Here is a 21386-nt window from a genome sequence, read left to right on the forward strand (position 1 = left end):
TTGCCTCAGTAAGGTGATCTCTGGGGAGACAAATACGTAAAAAGGCCTCCACCAGGGCCCCGTCTTACAAAGAGTTACGATCGATCCAATCAATCGTAACTCTATGGAAATCCATCAGCATGATCAGTGTCACAATTTTCTCTACAGGAAGTTTGTGAAATGTCCTATGTAAACAAACGAGAACACGCCAAATTGTCAAGAAATCAATGAATTTATGGATATACATTCGTATCTAGAACAAATTTTGAACAAACATGCATTTTATAAGTTGACTTTGCTGGCTTTCCATAGTTGCGATTGATCGGATCAATCGCAACGCTTTGTAAGACCTCCACCAGGTGAGATGCGTTCTACCGTGAGCGTAGAAAAACAAAAATTGACACCTCGCAATTTCCCAATTTAAGGAAAAGAATGCCACGAACACATAATTATTATATATGACCTAAAAGAGTATGTTCACCCAAATAAGTTGCTGCCATATAAATGTGGTACATGTTAACGTTTGGATGACCAGGAGAACTATTCTTTGCAGTGATGTAAATTTTGGTTTGCGCACAAATTAAGGCATGGCTGCAATAAATGAATCCAATGTCAATGATGTCATATTCCTACAAGGGTTGTATCAAATTTCATTTCAAACTACTTTTTTTTTGTAATTTACATTATATTTGTTTAAAAAGGACATTTCATGATCAATTCTAAAGTTAATTTCATTGAGAATGGATTAGCAAATATGCTCACTAACTCATGGAGGATTTTGACCACATTGGCGTCTGGATTCATTCATTGCCGTCATGCCTTACTTTGGCGCAAATCAAAATTTACATCACTGCAAAGAATACCTACTGATTGTCCAAGCGTTAAAACATACAACATAAATATGGTATCAAAATATTTGGGAGAAGATATTCTTTCCAGCCATATATAACAATTATATGTTCATCTATATTTGTCCCCTTGAACTTGGGAGTTGTGAGATGTCAAGTTTGTTTTTACTCACACGGTTTATACAAAGATTCAAATTGTATAAGGGCAATAGCTACAATGGCGAGGAAATTCAAAGTAAAAGGCGACAGGACAGGACGTTGATCAAGACTTGGCTTGGTGATGACGTAGAGACAAGTAGATGATGATACAGTCACAATGTAAACCGATAGATTGTATGTAATTTGTAACTGTATAGAAATTGGTCGATCTGGAGTCGATTTCGCCAGTGTATCACTGTGCCATTAGACAAAAAAAAAACGAGACACGGTTTCTTGTCAGGATGCTGTAATGTGGACGTGAACAACAAGTTGATCTGGTATATATAAGGATAATTTTGTTTGTTGGTTTTCGCCATATAGCCACTAACCCGTCTCTGTGGTCTAGTGGTTTAGGCATCGGCGTTCAAAGCTGGGGGCCCGGGTTCGATTCCCGACAGAGAAATTATCGGCATCATCAATTTTTCTAAAGGGCAGATAGCTCTAGTGAACTTTGATTTAAGCTACGCCTACCATTGTTCTCTTCATTAATTTCTTTCACAATATATTTAAATAAAAAGAGTTGCCAAATCGGTTGAACATGTATAAATTCTCATTTATATATATATATATAGATATAGATATTTTATAGCGTATAGCGAGGAAGATATGTTCCATAATACTCTATTCCATTCGGGCACTTGTGAAGACACAGTGGGGGAGGGGGAGGGGTGCTAAGAGGTATATAGCCCTCCCTTTTGGTGAGTAAATAAAAAAAAATCGGAAAAAAAGAGAAGAAAGTCATCCAGTCAACTTCGTAACACTTTTCGTAAAACATACAAAATAACCAAATCACGCCCCACGCCTTACGATATACCGTCATGCATGTAAGAAAAAAAAAAAGGTTTGTACTGTTGAAGTTAGCAAAATTTGACATGATTGTTCGGTCGGTATGATCCCTGGCACATCTTTCCTACCCTTTGCGGTCACTTATATTCCAAAACAGGGTCCTTGTTTGTGACTCCATATGCCACGTTACTGGAGGAAATGTGTATAAATCATCTTCCTCGAAAGGTTACTAGCTTCTTTTGTATTAAATATTAAGGGTATAATAATCCTAATTATGCTTACAAAAGTCAGCTGTGGTCCGTCAAACGAAATTCAAAGATGTCATCGAATTATCAACGAAATAATTTGAGGCAGTTTAGCACGCATTATTCTGTAATCATGAAAATTGCAATTCCCGATAATATTTTTTAGGATTAAAAATGGTTTAGATAGAATAAAAAAATAAACTCCTAGTGGTCTTTGATTTGTTAAGTGTTTCAATTGTGACAATCATGAAAGAGGAGGTGAAGTAGGCTCCACCTAAACACTATGGACATTTTTTTTAATTAGGGTTCATACATGTATTTATTGTAGTATAAATTACGATACGTATTCGGTTAGTTATCAGAAAACTTTTTGTTGTTGTTTCATCTTTTTGTAGGATTTTGATAGGTTTAATAGTTATAATAATAATAATAATAATATAGGGTATTTATATTGCGCACATATCCACCTTGTAATTAGGTGCTCAAGGCGCTCCTATATTACCCGGCTAAGCTAGGCGTTCATAGCGCACACAGCTTTTTAAGGAATTACTTCCTACCGGTACCCATTTACCTCACCTGGGTTGAGTGCAGCATATTGTGGATCAGTTTCTTGCTGAAGGAAATTACGCCATGGCTGGGATTCGAACCCACGACCCTCTGTTTCAAAGTCCGAAGACTAATCCACTGGGCCACAAGTTATTGACTTGATGCTTTTATGAAATTATGTTTACAATCTTTTCTTCAGTGTTGATTATTACATGAAGTATTCGATTATCATAATGTCATGTAAAATATGTTTTGGGTCATTTTCGTGGCACTCAATAGATGAAGATACTTAAAGCCCAAGTAATCCCTTCTTGTATGCCCTATGGAAAATGACCTCTTGATTTCAAATGTTACTTGTATATTCAATAATATCTGATGATTATTTTTATTGTAATTCATGTTCAATTCAGTTTTGTACTGCAAGACGTGCTGTCTTTGATAAAAAACATTTTTTTCTTATTTATTCAAAAGATCGATATTCATAGCTCAAGGATACATTTATGACTAACTGTCCTTGACTTTTGTGTGACCCCCCCCGAAAAAAAAAAGCCTACAGCATTTTTCACATATTTGAGTTTTGTATTTTTTTTTTATCTGTCCTCAGTCAATCGCAATTTTTCTTTGGAACTTGCCAGAATGTTTATGTGCATTAGACCGTATTAAGTATCCTGAAAAGTCATAATAATATACATCATACATTTATATGTTTTTACTTTGTAACACTTTGCCGTCGGACTTTTGTCATGTATCCATTTCTCACAATGAAATTAGTCAACTTAATTAAACTCTCATTTTATTACAAACAGCTAAAATAAACACTTACATGCCGAAAGATTTTGAGGATTCTGTATAGCCTTTCAAATTTCTTATTAACAGTATATCAATTTGTAATCAATTTTCTTCAATATGATTTTAATTGAAAAAAAAATTATGAGGTTTTTCTGCTGAAACTTAATTTTTCCCAAGGATTTTTTTCTCACACTTTTCGAAGAAAGACGTATTCCATGTTTAAAATACACTTCTCTCTCAATTGGAGTCCTCCATTTTCTAATGTGCGATTTGTATTCAATTATCGTATAAAAATGATCACCATAGCTAATTCATGTTTTTCTATTACTTTCTTTTATAAACCTATGAAACCTCACCTGAGCGTATAATCTGAATTATTTACACCTGAGAAGTCACCAAATTGCCTGTGGTTAATCAATAATTCATTTGATATCATTCGAAATGCAACGACTGACATTTATCTCAACAGATATCTAATATCCATCTCTATGGCAATGATGTACTCGTTCAGGAAATTCGCTCCTTAAAAAAAATCAATTATAGAAAATAACGGGGCACATGCAGACCTTTTAACATAATTAATTTATAAATGGTTGGGGCATGGAGAGACAAGCAAGGTGAGAAAGAATATGCTCGCATTAACAAAGCACAGAGGAGGAGGAAGGAAAGATGTGTGTTGTACGTGACGTCCGAATGCTGGTGGTGGTAATTGTGGGATGAGTGTGTGGAATGAAAGGGGGGATGGTTAGACCGATCGCAAACATGGCAAATGAGACAGAGATGAGAGAGACAGAGAGAGAGAGAGAAGGGGGGGGGGGGGGAGAGAGGGGAATGAGTATGTCTTTACTTATGTGTGAGATGATATTGCATGTGTGTGAGAAATGAGGGGAGTGTGAGTGTGTGTGTTCCGTGGCCGAGTAATCTAAAGCGACTGACTAGACACAATCACGAAGGTCCGTGGTTCGAAACCCAGCCACGGCACTTATACCCGTGAGCAGTGGCGTACCTAGGATTTTCCAGGATTTTCGTCAGGGGGGGGGGGGGGCAAAAAGGTCTTTCAAGCTCGTCAGGGGGGGGGGGCAGGGATACATGCATGGGTGGTGGCTTTGAATGGGTGGTGGCTCGTCAGGGGGGGCAGACTGCCCCTCTGCCCCCCCCCCCCGTAGGTACGCTAGTGCCCGTGAGCAAGGCATCTAATCGACCATGTCGACAATGCTCTTTTATCCTGCATTCAAACAAATGGAATAGACATTGCTCTTATATCCTACATTCAAACGAATGGAATTGACAGTGCCCTTTTATCCTACATTCAAACAAATGGAAATGCTATATGCATTATTGGTAACCATGCATGGCCCTTTGAAGCGGGCATGCTGAAGCACCCCCAAGATTTTCCCCAGGGGTTGCTGCGTGTATTGACTTTACATTTTTCATTACTTTACACGAGTGGAGTACCTCAAGAACCTCGTCATAAGGACAAACATTTTTTTGCCAACAAAAACAAATATTAAAAAGTCAAAGGTCACTTCCATTCCAAAAGCATTTTCCTTCCCGTCTGATTTTTATTGACCAGTGATAAAAAAGAGCTCAAAGACCACCATTGTCTATTGTCCTATAAAAAAAACTCCTTAAAATCCTCAAGAAAATAATTTTTGGCTACCTTATCATCTAAAAAAGTTTATATTTTTTTGGAAAAACGGAGGTCATTATATTTTCATATCTGTATTTCATGTTTTGCTTTACATTGTTGAAGTCGAATTGAAACACAAAAATATATACAATGCAATATCCCCCCGATTTTCAGTCCAGACTTTAACCAATATTTCCACCAAGCAGCAGTCATCATAACTGACATGATTAATGGCTTTGCAACATTTGAAAAAACTATGAAAATATTATAAAGCTAGTATTGTCTGGACATAACTGTGGGGAACTATAAGAAAAGTGCGCAGTGGGAGCCCCCCCCCCCCATTCTTCTGGGACAGGTTTGGTTTCCAGGCAGAGGAACTGTCATCACAAAGGGAGGGGGCACCTTAATCGAACACAAAAGCACGTATAAGGGTAAAAGTATATTTTTTTTCAGTACAAATGAAATCAAAACAATATACGCATTAAAAAGAAATACAAATACGAAAGTAAACATAGTAATATATAGATATAAGAAATAAAAAAAATACAAAAAAAATAGATCCTTCTATTCATAGCCATTGATAATAATGGCTCTCTTCTTCCTCGATGTACATTCCTCATACTCGATCGCCAGTCATGTTGATAGCTCTATAATCAGTTTCGTGAGTCTTTTATATAGGCATGATATTAAAATTCTAATGAATTTTTATTCTATTATGGATTTTTCTCAAACCTCCGGCAATATTTTTTCAGCTATTTTTACAATGAACTTTTTGCTAGGTTGTAATTTCCATTTAAGTTATTTAATTATACGATTTCTAAAAAAAAAATATTACTAAATGTAACTGATATAAAAATCAGTGCTGGACAGTTCAGTGACGTAAATGAGCCGAACATTTCGAGGGGGCTACAATGTAGATAATGCATATCGGCAAGCGAAGCGAGAGAGCCTAAATTTCGACATTTTAAAAACAAAAAAATCAAGTTTTGTGATGTACTTTGACGTAATATTTAGAACATAATATCATATTTAACCCTTCTTTTTTTTCTGTTCTTTTCTCCATTTTTCTTGGTCGTAATTTTTTAATTCTGATAATTGTAACACGATTGCTCATTTTGAGGATGTATACGTGATTGTAATTCATAATTAAAACCAGATATATAGATAATGGGAGGGGGGATGGGTGGGGGCGATCGCCCTTCCCCTCCTACTGCAATGAAAATATTGGGAGGCAAACATATCGATTCGTTGTCATACTCTAGACTACTTGAAAATAATGTATGATACGAATTGCAAATATCTGATTATTTCTTTTTGTTTTATGAAAACATTATAAAACCATTAAATGTTTAATTGAATTGAACAATTTAATTTCATATTCGAAATTGTAGTTTTTCGGCGGGCATTGCTGTATTGTAATTTAACGCATTAAGCGGACAGAAATATTTGGATTTGTTTGCCTCCCCCTTCCAAAACATGGATCGTCGCCCCCGTCATTATTTTTCATCCTTTACCTTTTACTACATTAACAATTAGAAATCGTTTTCTCATTAGAACTCAATGGTTGAGTCAAATGATAAAAAAACAGAAGGCCTAAAAAATAGACAAAGAGAAGTCGTGGCGGTCTGAAAAAATGTCCTTAATCCAACTGATCGGTGAAAGTTTTGAAAGGCTGCACACTATAAACACGTTCCGGTCATATTGATAAGTGCCCCCTGACCCGTTGACGTCACACTTAGAAATAAATTCATATAAAATCAATGATGCACATTTGAGAATCCTTTTTAAAATGAACGGAAATTGGTATTACTTCTGCTTCAGATAAGCAGTAAAGTAGTGTCATTTGATCCTTTTAGCATATAGGTACTTTCTTAGTTGCACAAGAATACCTATCACCACTGTTGCGGGAGCCAAGTTTAAAAGAAAAAAAAACACCGCAGAAAAACATTTTTTTATATTCTCAGGAAATGAAGGATATTTGAGGATCTATTAATGACAAAGGGTATGAATTTTGTTGTTATTAACACTTTTTTAGTGGTTTTACAAATCTCATGAGCCTAGTAAAATGTGCCCATATAAGTTACATATACCAGCGTATTTCGTTATGACATTCATGAGGTCAGTGCAGGGATAACTTTCACATTTTCTCCTTTATCAAATAAACAGGCGAATTAAATCATTTGTGAATGCATCGTCCAAAGTCGAAACATCCCTCGAAGTTCATTTGCACAACTAGTCGTCATGTTACATGTATCATGATCTGCTTTCAATTTATGTTTTTTTTTTCATTTACCTTTGAACTGAGTTCGTGTGTAATCATCAGGTGAGCTTTTCGCCTTATTTAGGTAAGGACGGCACATTAATGTGTGGTAATATTACGAAGTTTTGCTGCATGCGATGGGTATAGTATAGATTTTGTTTTCTTTCAACACGGCAGTAAGATTAATAGAACATAATTATCTTAGGAAAGAATCGAGTTATGCATAGGTATTGCCATGTTTTAAGAGCAAACAATATACCATGCAGTATGCATGCCAGCTCGTTAAAAGTTGTCACTTTCTGATAGACCCGAATAGACATATTGTTTTATTTTTCATACCTCTTGCCAAACAATGGAACAGCTATTTATCGACAATTTAAAGAATGCTATTCATCACTGAACATGTTGAATTACCATTGTCTAACATTTTTTTGTTAAATAAAGAGGGTCTTTTGTCTCAAAGCAATACAGAAAATATTATAATGCAAACAATAAAAAGGCCACACAAATTGTGAGTTAGTGAGTGATACCCTCAACTCTCTCATTTGCATAGCACGTTGTGCTTAGCTTATTTGTAAGAGATAAGCGAAAATCTCAATGGTCATAACTCTTTTATATTAAATCCGATTTTGATGAATTTTTAGGGTTTTGCTTGTTTAATTTTTCTATATACACTGTAAAAAATGAAGTGATAATTTAGCACTTCATTTTTTACAGTGTAGGGTCGACTCAAATCAACATTTTCCTGGGTTGCACTTGACCTTCATTTTTCCCTACGCTGTACAAAATGAAGTGCTAATTTAGCACTTACAGTGCTTGTATATAGTGACTGCACTACGAGCGCTGATTTTCTAGTTTTTTTTTTTTAAAGCAGTATTTCTGCATTTATTAATAAATCAAAATTACAAATTTATAACAATGATATAAAATGAAACATACATACTGATCAAGTTACAAAGGTGACAATTGTATAGTAGTTAAGTAGATATAATAGACATAATATTCATGTAAACAATAACAAATGAATGTAAATGCAGAGGCCAGCTATCGTAAGCTGAAAGCTTGAAATAATAGCAGCCAGGGGAAAAGAGGCTACATGGAAACCATAATAAAAATACCGAGTCTTTATTATTTAAAAGTGATGTCACTTATATAGCTTAAAATATAATAAAAGGAAGGGGGGAAGGGGCAAGATGAAGTGTGTGCAAGTGAGTGCGAGTGCAGGTGAGAATTTATAAGTATTTAGATAAAAGGTACCTCTTTAGTGAAGCTTTAAATGATATAAGAGATGCAGCTTGTTTGATATCATTCGGAAGGTTGTTCCAAACATCCGGGCCGTGATGCCGTATTGTTTTGTGAGCAATTATTAGTTTTGGGTTTGTTAAATGAAAGTCAGATGAATGTCGAGTAGGGTATGAATGAATGTCTCTATTATAGACAAAAATATTTCGAAAGGGTGTTGGTATAGTGTTGGTGGAAAATTTGTACATAAAAATAGCAGTTTGATAAGTGTGAATATCGTAGATCTTCAATGTTTTAAAATCATGAAATATAGGATCAGTATGAGCGAGATAATGGGAGTGATGACAAATGCGAAGTGCTTTCTTTTGAAGGCGCAATATTGAATCGATTTTGATTTTGTTACTATTTCCCCATACAATATTACAATAAGATATATACGATAAGATAAATGAGTTATAGAGCATAAGTAACGATCTTTGAGAGATATAATATTTTAATTTATACAAAATGCCTATGCCTCTTCCTGCCATCATGCTTATATTACGAATGTGACTACTCCAAGTTATGTTAGCATCGATCACTACACCTAAAAATTTAGTTTCTTGTTTTTCATTAATGGGTATATCATTGATATAAATATTATCGCGAAATATATGTTTAGAATTAATGTGTTTGAAGTACATGAAATTTGTTTTATCTATGTTAAGTGAAAGTTTGTTTGATTTAAACCATATTGATAATTTCTTTAATTCTTGATTGAGAGTTGCAACAAGTATGTTTAAGTTGTGGTGTGAATAAAATATGTTGGTGTCATCTGCGAATAAAACATATGTAAGTAAGGGTGATGTGTTCACAATGTCGTTCATATATATTAAAAATAATAAAGGTCCCAGGATTGAACCCTGTGGTACTCCACATATTACGGGGCATATATTAGATGATTTGGATTTAAAATTAACATATTGGCGTCTATTAGCTAAATAATCTTTAAACCAAGATAGTACGATCCCTCTGATTCCATATGTCTTTAGTTTACTCAGTAATATGCGATGGTCCATTGTATCGAACGCCTTCGATAAATCCATAAAAACCCCAATAGTGTGCTCCTTTTTTGAAAGTGAATCAGTTATTTTATCATATAATTGTAAAATTGCATAATCGGTTGAATGGTTTTTTCTGAAACCATATTGATTGGGGATTAATAATTTGTTAGTGTCCAAAAATGAGTATAAACGATTGTAAACAATTTTTTCAAGTATTTTGGAAATGCTTGGTAACAGTGAAATAGGGCGGTAGTTTACAATCCGACATGGGTCATCTTTTTTATATATTGGAATAATTTTGGCAAGTTTTAGCGATTCAGGAAAAACACCTTGAGAGAGAGACAGATTGAAAATATGTACAAGTGGAGAAGCCAGGAAAAAAATTATTTGTTTAAGTAGATATACACTTATCCCATCATGGCCACTGGATTTGCTGGGTTTTAAGGATCGAACAATTTCTAACATTTCCTGAATATTTGTAGGGTTGAAAAATAAGGAGTGTTCGTTATGGTTATCTAAATATTGTGAAAAATCATGGTCATTGGTAACAATTTTCGAAGCTAGGTTTGGACCAACATTAGTAAAAAATGAATTGAATGCGTTTGCAATAACACTGGGGTCTCTGATGTGGTCACCATTTTCTAAAAATTCATCATTGTCTCGATCATCTTTTTTCTTACCTAGAATGTCATTTATTGTATGCCATAAAGTTTTGTTATTGTCTTTATTGTTTTCAATTTTGTCTGAGAAGTAAGATTTTCGTGCTAAACGGATTACAGATGTTAATTTATTACGATATTTTTTGTATTTATTTTGATGTTCTATTGTAGGTGATTTAAGTGATATCTTATACAATCTATTGCGAGTAAATATAGATTTAATTATTCCTTGAGTGATCCATGGTTGTTTATTCTTCTTTTTGTTTGAAGTTATTTTTGTCAAAGGTACGTTTTTGTTGTAATAATGAAGAAGTTTGTTTATGAATATTTCATATGAATTGTTAACATCCTGCTCTTGATAAACATCTTGCCATGTTTCTGTAAACAGATCTGTTTTTAGGGAATCTATGTTGCGCTTGGTCTCTTTTCGTCGAGTATTGTGTTCTGTGTTGCATTGTTTATGTAAGCGATAGGTGCTTGAACATATCGTGAAAATAGGTAAATGATCAGAGATATCATAATATATTATTCCATTATTATTGGTATTAAATACATTTGTAAAAATATTGTCAATAATTGTATGTGTCGCATTTGTTATCCTCGTAGGTTTATCAATGAGAGGTTTAAAAGAAAATGATGACATCAAAGTGATCATGTGTTGGCCGAGGGCAGTATAAGGTATTGAGAGATCTATATTAAAATCGCCCATGATGTAGATGTCCTTATTTTCACGAGATACAGTTTCGAGACATAATTCTAATCTATCTAGGAATATATCAACAACGCTGTTTGGTGGCCTATATATTACACCGACTATTTTATTTTTATGTTTATCATCGATAATTTCTATGAATAAAGTTTCTAACCCGTCAAGTTGAATATCGTCCCTTATTTTATAATGCATATCATTGTGAATATAAAAAGCGACCCCACCTCCCTTACCTTGTTTACGATCTATATGGTTAAATGTATAATTATCAATTTCGAATATGGGAGGGGTTGTTGAGTGTAACCACGTCTCGGTCATACCTATAATAGAGAATGGAAATTTATTCAATATATTTAAGAATTCACTGAAAGTTTAAAAGTTCTTTCGTAAGCTTCGAATGTTTATGTGCATTAAGCTAAAGTGATTTGGTTTATCGTTTCGATTTTTAGTATTAAAAGCTGAAATAAATTCTTTAGCAGTGTAATATTTGCTCTGGGGGGCAAATACTTCATCATTAAATATGTCATCCAAATGAGGTACATTTTGGTTTGCAGTACGACTGGGAGTGCTCGGTGCGTGCAAGGTGCTAGGAGGGGTGCATGTGTTTTGCGTTGAGTGTATAAGGGTGTGTTCACGCGTGACGGTCTGACATACTCAATTTAGTTCATATTTAAACGAGAAAATCAGCACTCGTAGTGCAGTCACTATGTTTCGATCTGCACACATTTATGAGGACGGTTAAAATGAGTGTAGGTCAGGACTTCAAAGATAAGAATATCAATTGTTACATCAAAAACTGCCCCCCCCCCCTGTCGCCACCACCTCCTTTGCTTGTCTCGCACGTGTCCCATCCCCAATAATTATGTTTTCCTCTTTCCCAGTCTACCTCTTTATTGAGCCAAATAATATCACCTTTTTAAAAATTAATATTTTCTCTTTTCCGTATACAAATATGTTGTACACCCTCCCCCCATCTCTTTATCTCTCTTTCTCTCCCATTATATCATCTCTCTCTCTCCCTCTTCTCGCATTTTCATTTTTTTCTCTCTCCCTTTTTAAACGTTTACTTCTCTTTAATTAGACTATGATATCTCTTTTCTCTCTCTCTCTCTCTGCTCTTTCTTTACAGTTATCACCCTCATTCCTTTAAATTCATTTCATTATGACGTCTGAATTCAGCTCAATAGTAGAGGGCGCTGTTTGTAAAGAAGCACACTGTGAATCGATTACCGACGTCACGTCATGAAGGAAAAGAAGAAGCTCTGTCATGACTGCGCCTTGAAAAAAGAATGCATCGGAATAGTTCGAAGAGGTGAGCCTAATCTCTTCTGTCAGGAACATAACGAATTAATACGTTTGTATTGCAGAACACATAACGTAGCATTATGTTATCCATGTGCGTTGACAGATCATCGCCAACAACATTGCGTTCATGAGGATATCATGCTCGCACTGAAGAAAAATAGAAAAGATCTCAGCATCCTAAAGAATAGGGCGATTGATAAATCAGAGATATGTCGCATCTATGGGATTGAGATTCATAAGACCAGACAAGCCAAATACCAACATTTACAAGCTATTCAGAATGATGTTGATTCCGAAATCGAAAACGCGATCGAAAGAGACAGAGCCAGGGAAAGGGAAGATGCTGATTTAATCGACAAGGAGATTGATAGGGAAAATGAGCAACTGCAAGAGGAGATTCGAAAAATCCAGAATAAAATTCAAAAGAACAATGAGAAGAGAGAGAAGCGGCACGAAGAAAATCGATTAAATGCAGAGAAAAGACGACAACCGATAAACAACACATTCTTCATGCTGGCATTCAGAACATCGCTCAAGAGATCGAGAGAAAGATGGGAGAGCTTGAGAAATCATGGCAAGACGACACCAAATCAGCAGAGAAAGCAAAAGAGACACTGGACAGAATTCTTGAAGACGATAAATATATTGTCATAGATGGACATCGTGTGAATGCATCAGTGAGTGAGGAACTAAAGAAGCAACTGAATGAGGATGAGGTGAAAGAAATAAATCGTGTTGTATCAGGTGTGAGGTTTGTGAAGGGTGTTGGGAGAGAGAAGTATGATGGAAGAATTGATGGGTATGATGGAGATTGGAAGTTCATTGATACAATCAATGTAAGTGATAAAATCAGATTCCCGTTCATTGTTGGATGTATAGATGAAGATAAGGTGACGATCAGAGATTCACTGATTGGTGAAGGACATACCTACATGTTAGATTTGAACAGTAAAACCACACAGGGAGTGATCAACGGTCGTGATACATCATTTACATTCTCATGTGCAGTACTGAATGATGACGAGATAGAATGTGGTAGATACATCAAAGGTTGTACAGGAGACAGTCTACCTGGATGCATCAGTGTATACGACAGACAGTGGAATCACATCAATTACGTCACAATACCAAGAAACACGACGAATAACGATGCAGGGTTGCGCGTTGCAATCGATCATGATGGGATGATCATCGCTGCTGAATGGGGTCAGTCTATGATATACGTCATCAACCCAGTTAATGATGAGTTTATCAATACCATCACGTGTAAAGAGAAGATAGTAATGTACGATGTGCTGTCATCAGGTAACATCATCGCTCGACCTTCACCACCTGATCGCAGAGCTCTCATCATTGACAGAGAGGGTTATCATAGGGAAATCTCCCACAGTGATGTCATCTTGAATGTGTGTGTTGATTGTATGACAGACGACCTCTACGTCGTGACATCAGATGACGAGTACAATACGTGTGTGATTGATCAGGTGATGAGTGAGGGTGATGTGAACAAGAGAAGGGTAGCATCATTCCCTTTATCAACTAGACCGGGGAATAGATATAATCACCTGTTAGGATCTCGAGTGATGATGACGTCATCAGGGAATATGATTGCTTGTGATAGGGAAGATATTCTCATATTCAAAAATATATTTGTCTTCTAGATCCATGAGAGTGTTGACGCGGTATTGCGACGCGGAATATGAGTTAATCGAATTATTCGCTCTGTAGAAACAGGTTGGTTTAAGTGCGATACGGTTTTTCGATTCCGGAAAAAAATAAACCGTTTTCAACCTTTCTCTGAATTGTACACTTTATACCAGATTAAAACGTTACCTTCTGAATAATGGTTGTTATGTATCTGCAGAGCAGCGTTTTATCACTTTAATTATGCATTTTTCTTTTTTTCCCCCTTTTCACTATGTGATCAGTTGTATAGTTATTATCATAATCACAATAATATTATGCCTGATTATAGGCATTCTTTTACCATGTATAACGTGCCACCTGTATTAAAGCTATGATGACATAATGAATCAGTTCTTGATGCTTCAGTCTTCACCTTATTCAATACTGAAACGAAAATTGCATGACGTGTTATATTATGATATCCGAGTGAAAATAGAGAAACTATTGTAAAAGGATTGGTTTACACTCTGAATCACATTTTATATGCTGTAAATTTAAACTAGAAAATCAGCACTCGTAGTGCAATCACTATACAAGCACTGTAAGTGCTAAATTGGCACTTCATTTTTTTACAGTGTATGAAGCCAGGTTTAAACATTATCCTAGTGTACGGTACCACGTGTATTATAGCTATGACATAAGCATGATAATGAACCAGTCTTTGTTGCTTCAATTAAATGTTCAATGATATTCTTATTCAGCAATGAAAATGAAATTACATGACGTGTTTTTCTATTATCCCGAAAATATAGAAAAACTATTTTAATATGACATTTTTACACTCTTGATCGAATTTACTGTGTGGAACCGACTCTCATATATATAAAAAAGAATAATAATGAAATAGTCCCTTATTTCTATCTCGGAAAACTGGTAAATGATATGACCCTTTATAAACAATATAGATCACAAATGCACACGACCTCACGATCACAAGCACATTATTTCAAAATAGCTTTCATAGGTTGTGATTTGAGTGATAATAACAGCCACGTTTGATGTAGCTAAATGCTCATTACCTTTGTATGTATGTTTGTTTGTCTGAATTTATGTCCAAAATCAGACAAAACTCTTTTTGACAAAAAGAGGTATAATGATGTAGCTACATAGGACCAACCCCTGGAATGATGTCAATAAGGTCTTTGACTGGGGCCAATGGCCGATTGATCGGGATTCGCCGGGAGAGGGGGCTATATTAGGCGATACATTTTAGTAAATTGCACACTGTGCAATAATATGCTGTACTGTACAGTGTTACTTAAAATTCTTTGTGATTTTGTAAAAATAAAATACCGGTATATAATGCAAATTTATCACATTGGTAAAGTAATTTATAACACATTCAATTTGGTTACGTATAGCTATGAGACAACGGAAACATTTTTAGAGTTATGTCTTTCATTGGTTCTTTACACGGATAACGTTTTACTTATCACTATTTACCCTAACTTCCTACAATTAAAGGTGATTCTGAAAAGAGTTTGAAAAAAAAATGTAATTGATTGCTAGTATATTTAATTTTAAATTGCTGTAACCGCGTTTCCCTAATACAGTACCATCTCAGACTGTTTATCTTGCCTATATTGTTTATGAACTTTTCATATTTTTCAAATATGTATGAACCACTGAGAAAATGAATTAAGAATATGACGAACATAATCACAAAGGGCTTTTGAAAAGTTTCGTTTGTAATCATTTGATTTGCTTCATTTTTTCATGCTAACTGATTAATGTTTCCATGTTTTTAATAAAATTATGATGTTGGCGACATTTTGAAAATATTTATATCTCAATATGAAAACGGCCCAAGTCCAATTTTTGGCGATATTGAGTTAAATATGGGAAATTGTTCCTATACAATGACTCATCTTGTGTATAAATGATAATTCTGAAATTATCTCAGAAATGCCTTATAAAGGAGGAAAACCTGGTATGAGTGTAAGAAAAGCCCATGTCCAGGACTAGACATGGGCTTTTCTGGCACTCATATCATAGCGCCCTCTCTCTTTACTACTGCTTTCTACAGAAGTCTACCTTGTGATGTATATGAATGTAAGAATGACCCAAGTCCATATGATTCTAAAAAACGACCCAAGTCCACCAGACAAAAGACCCAGCCCACAAGTAATGTGAATATTAATGTTCTATTAAAAAGATGTACACTTAAATTTGTTTTATAATGTTCTTGGATGTCTTTTGGCAAAATATACTTTAGTTTCCCAAATTAAAGAAAGAAAAAAAAATCGATGTAAGGGTAATCAAGCATTACTAAAGATGCTTCTTGAGCTTCAGGTCACATGACCAAGGTCCGAGGTCATTTAGGGTCAACGAAACTTGGTACTGTTGGAGCATTTGTCCAATTGTCATCATAAATTTAAAAGTTTATGGATCTTCGTGTACTTCATGAAACAATGTAATCAAATATAAATAATTGTTTTGCACACATATTAGGTCACAATGATCATGGTCAAAGATCATTTTGGTCAATTGACATAGTATTTTATTACCATTTGAATATTTTGTTTTGTGACTAATTATCATTTAATAGCTGTTTTCAAAGTCAGCACTGCTGCTATTTTAAATCACGTAATGCATGCGAGACTGCCAGAGGCGTTCCACTTGTTTTTACTATTAACCAGGGGCCCGTTGTATAAACCTTTTGCCATAAAAAAAAAACTCGGGCAAATAAAAAAAAACTCTGGCAAACAAAATAATGCCATTGAAAATTACACATTAAAAAATTTTTCATGGCAATTTTTTTTAAGCAACGGCCCCACAGGAGTAAGCAGACCATTTGCATATACCTTAGGCTTCAGTTACAACTCAGAGCGGCGACCGGCCGATAAGTAGCCTTCTCGGGCGCCGCTGGAATTGAGGCATCGCCCAACGATTTTTGTAGAAGTCGAGCGGGCTATAGAGACTTATCGGTGGCCGAGCAGTACCCGGTCGATTACTCATTACTCAAGGCCAAATCTGGGTCAAATCGGGGGAACTTTTCTGTTTGGCGTCCGAGAAGTAATCGGCTGACGACCAACCGATTCCCTATCGCCCGTCCGATCTTGAATTTGCCGTGATATCATCGACCGATCTCTGAGCGGCCAGTGGCCGGTGACCGACCGGTGACCGATTGACAGCCTTTGATCTAACGATTTCAATTTTTGATCTAAATCGTTCGACAGCAACCGCTCGACTACGTCGGGGCCCGGAAGGCGACCACCCGGGCACCGAGCGTATTTAGGGCGGTGAGTGAAAAGTGAGCAGTCGCCGCCAGAATTTGAACACCGCGCTAAATCTTGATCGGCGACCGAGCGATGCCCCAAAACCAGTGGTGCCCGGACGGCCGCCGCTCGGTGCCCGGGCGAAATTAGTTAAAGACTCGCCGCCCGGTCGCCGAGCAGGCTTATTTTTAGGGGTTGTGACCTTAACCTTACATTGTATTATTCGGACATCTATCTGCTAAAAAAAAATTGAAAAAAGAAAAGATTATTGGTGTTTATCATCATGCTGAGATTTCTGTTTCAATAAAATTTCATTACCTTTCAAAAAATCCAAAAAATTTGAATTCGTAATTTTGATTAGCATTTGTGATTCTAGTTTGGTTTCATACGTGCTAAAAAATCGTTATTAGCCTTATTGTTCACTGGAATCATCATCTAAATTACGATTTTTTTTTTACCACGAATCTGGGAGCATGCGCAGTTCAACATTGAGAGAACATATCAAGCATGAGCATGCGCAGTTTTCCCCATGAAAGTGTATCGAAAAATTTACGGAGCTAGAAGAAAACTACACGGAGCTATTTGCATCGATGCGTTTTCCTATTGAAATGATACTTTGTCACATGATCACGAATTGACCAATTGTTTATCTAGAAAACTCGTGAATATTCATAAGAGGGATGTTATATGAAATATAATAATTTAGATACATGAGCTACCGTGAATCTTTATTATATTTGTTTACTTTCCCTGTTTCTACCAAGCGTTTTACACTGTATTCGAACTTTTCATGTTTGTAGTCGTCGTGTAATTGATGATCATCAACAAGAATAAAGAGCTATTTAATAAAAACGTTTTTGTTAGATACAGTCCTCTTTTGAAGAACAGAGAGAACGAGTTATACCCGCATTAATCAATTAATAAAATCCTATTACACCATTCCACCTGGAAATTTGTTTAATCAAGTTTTCAACTGTGTAGGAAAACAAGGACACAGTGAGACATCTCAAAATCTAATCATCAAGATTAATTTGAAATGGCTCAGACGTAATTAGCGAATAAGAATAAATTAAGATTAATTAACAGCTTCTACACATGTACAAATCTATAATTATTACCGCCTTTCTAATATCCCTTATGAAGTTGCTTTCCATCTTTTCCCGGTCTTTCGCTTAAAATTTCGTATTGATTTTCCCCCTTTCAAACAGGACTAGAAAATGTCCGTTTACAAAACACAACATGATACAAATTTGTCATAATCAGATAATGAACGATTAACGATTAAATGAACAATTAAAGTTTTCGACAATTAAGTCTACTGATTTGATTTCGAATCATCCTACTGTTATTTTAAGATGCAAATTCTTCGTACATTAGGCCTACCCCATCACTCTTGTTGGTGAAAATTCCGCTACTCCGCCGATTCAAACTGTAAATCGACCAATCATTTTCATTTGTGGGTGGAAGAAATGGGGAAGAATTGAAAGTACTTTTTGTTATACTTGCCTACTTACATTTCCACATTTATTCATGTAGAAGATAAACAGGGTGCTTTAGAGGTTTCCTCAGTGATTGCAGAAAATCATGGCACCCTCGTAAAGCAATGACATACTTCATAACGGACAACTTCAGAAACACTTCATATTCGACATATTTTCATATTGACGGGTTTCGCGTCCTCTTCCACGTTCTGTATCTGCGTTCTACATTGTTTGATTTCGGTCCTATATCCTCCATTTCCCAGTTTTGATGGTCAGGGTAAAATAAGCCAATGCTCTCTTGATGTTTGCTGCTAATGATGCTGTACTTCTCATACCGGATTAACATGTCGACATTGCTGAGTGCTTACAAAGAACGAGATATGAAAAGTTTATTTGCTGATAGGAAATATTTCATCGAACGCTTTGAGAAAGGACAGCTTCAGGCCAACCTCAAAGTCGACATATATTAATTCAAACTGATAGAAGACGATAGTGTGTCCCTTCCACGTCCTAGACCAGAGTTGTTGTTGTTGTTTTTTTGCTTACCTCGGTCCTAGACTTACTCTACCATTATCATGGATGATGATCATATGGACGACCATCATATGGATGATGATCATATAGATGATGCTTTTATGCATGATGATCATATGGATTATGATGTTACGCATGACGATCATATGGACCATCATGATCATATCATGGACCTACATGATCATATGATCGAGACAGACTTTGATGAGCAAAACGCATGTGAGGCCGAGGTCCACGAACACCACGACGAGGATGTACACCAAGAGGAAATGACCAACAATGCGATCATCAGCTTGGTCTTCTACATCCTGGTCCTAGTCTCTGGCTTACCAGGAAATGCCATCATCTTGCAGACGTACGCGTGGAAGAAACGGAAGACGAGCACAGATGTCCTCATCATGGCCCAAGGCACCATCGACTTCATCGCCTGCTCATTCACGCCTGCGTTCATCATCGAAAGCGGGGTCCCGGACCTACTGACATCCGCCTTGTGCAGGATGAAGTTCTCTATAGAAGAGGTAACAGCTCTCACTTCGCTTTTCCTGACCACTCTGATCAGCGTCGAGCGTTACTTAGCAGTATGCCACCCTATGCGACGTCGAGTGTCGGTAAGGAGGTGGATTGCAGTTCTGGTAGTATTCGTTGTCCTCGTGACAGTATTTACTGGTAGGTTTGCGAGTTTTGCTGTTGTTTGTTCCTATCACGAGATGATGGTCTGCCAACAGCCAACATCACTGGGTTACACTATGTCCAAGACGGTATTCTTCATCGTATCGTTTACGACGACCACCATACTTTACGCCCTCGTCTACGCTTTCCTCCGAAAGAGAGCGATGATCCACGCCGACCTGGTGAGCGGTCAACTCTCCCAAGCAACAGTCGGCTCAAATCACCCAAGACCACTCGTCGCGATGATCAGCCATGCAGCCATGAGTTCCAATCTTCACCAGTCGGGAGATATAGGAAGTCATGAAAACAAAGTTGAAAGAATCCAAATTCCATCGTCTTTGATGACTCCTGGATGTTCAAGTCAAACGAACTCTCCCCTGCCATCAAAAAAGCTATTTGGCGGGACGAAGACGAAACCTGAATTGATAACCACGGAACAATCACACGATAGCAATGGCCCGGCACAATTGCTTGCAACAAACACTGATTCCTACTCCACCCTACATCCTAAACAACAACAACAACATCGCTCTCTCGACAAGGATCGCCTTGCCGAGCCAAAGAGCCGAAAGGAATTCGATTTCGGACGGAAAACCACGAGGATGCTACTCGTCATGACGATGTATTTCTTTCTGACCTGGCTCCCACATATCGTGATCATCCACATTCCCCATCACGTGATAGAAGAAAAAGGGGAAGAGATCCAGGGATTTTTTGCCCTGATTGGAATCCTTTTGACGGTGAGACTCACCAACCACACGGTCAACTTCTTTGTGTATTACCTGGTAAGCAACAGGTTCCGTAAAGACGTCAAGGACTCCTTCAAAGTATGCGCGAGCAGGATTGGCGGGAAATAGTTCCGCAATGATACAGTCCCACCAACGAAACAGACTCGGAACGACAGGTGGCATGTCAATGGGAATAACGCCATGGGTTTGGTCAATCTGGGTCCCGTAACACAAAGGTTTAAATAGCGATTGATCGTACGCTTGATTTTCTCGATTGATTGTACATTGTAGTCAATGGAATAAATCGTAGAAAAATGTTCTTCGATCATTTCCCCTGGAGACCTGGAGCCGGTTTCGCCAGTGTGACGGCGCTATGATGAATGACAGTTCCCAAAACGATAATATTACTACTCAAGCGTGTTCAAATACTAAATTAAGCTGCGACTGTATTTTCGCATTGCGCATAATTTTACAGTATGTTCTACAATGTATGCTAATGTTTGTATATATATATTTTTTAAATTCATTTTTTTAAACAGAAAACAATGTGATTCAATTTCTACTGTACAGCGCGTCCCACGAAAAAAAACCGAAACCGAGATTTATAATAACTTAATCACAAATATAATAGAAAAATGACATATCATTGTACAGTTTACATGGCTTAGTCTATTTTTTCTGATATAAATCAAATGACACCTTAGTCACATGAGCGAAAATAAAAATTGAATAAAGGAAACCAAAAATTGATTGAATTTCGAAAATGAATCACATGTCCAAGAAGTTCAATCAATATCTGCTCTTTAATTTTTTTGATACCTCAATCAATCG

At 36.5% G+C, this 21386-nt stretch overlaps 1 protein-coding gene and 1 pseudogene across 1 annotated transcript; both read left to right on the forward strand.

Annotated features, from left to right (window-relative positions):
* The first annotated feature begins 12096 nt into the window (after positions 1 to 12096).
* Positions 12097 to 13900, forward strand: LOC129274874 (uncharacterized; annotated as a pseudogene).
* Positions 13901 to 19199: 5299 nt separating this feature from the next.
* On the forward strand, positions 19200 to 20684 carry LOC129274412 (uncharacterized). Its single transcript, XM_054911224.2, has one exon. The coding sequence runs from the start codon at positions 19200 to 19202 to the stop codon at positions 20682 to 20684; it is 1485 nt and encodes a 494-aa protein (XP_054767199.2).
* Positions 20685 to 21386: the final 702 nt, after the last annotated feature.

The sequence above is a fragment of the Lytechinus pictus genome, chromosome 13 (assembly GCF_037042905.1).
Source record: "Lytechinus pictus isolate F3 Inbred chromosome 13, Lp3.0, whole genome shotgun sequence".
Lineage (NCBI taxonomy): Eukaryota > Metazoa > Echinodermata > Echinoidea > Temnopleuroida > Toxopneustidae > Lytechinus > Lytechinus pictus.

Coding starts and splice junctions, on each gene's coding strand:
- LOC129274412 (XM_054911224.2), top strand. CDS start 19,200: ATGGATGATGATCATATGGACGACCATCATATGGATGATGATCATATA.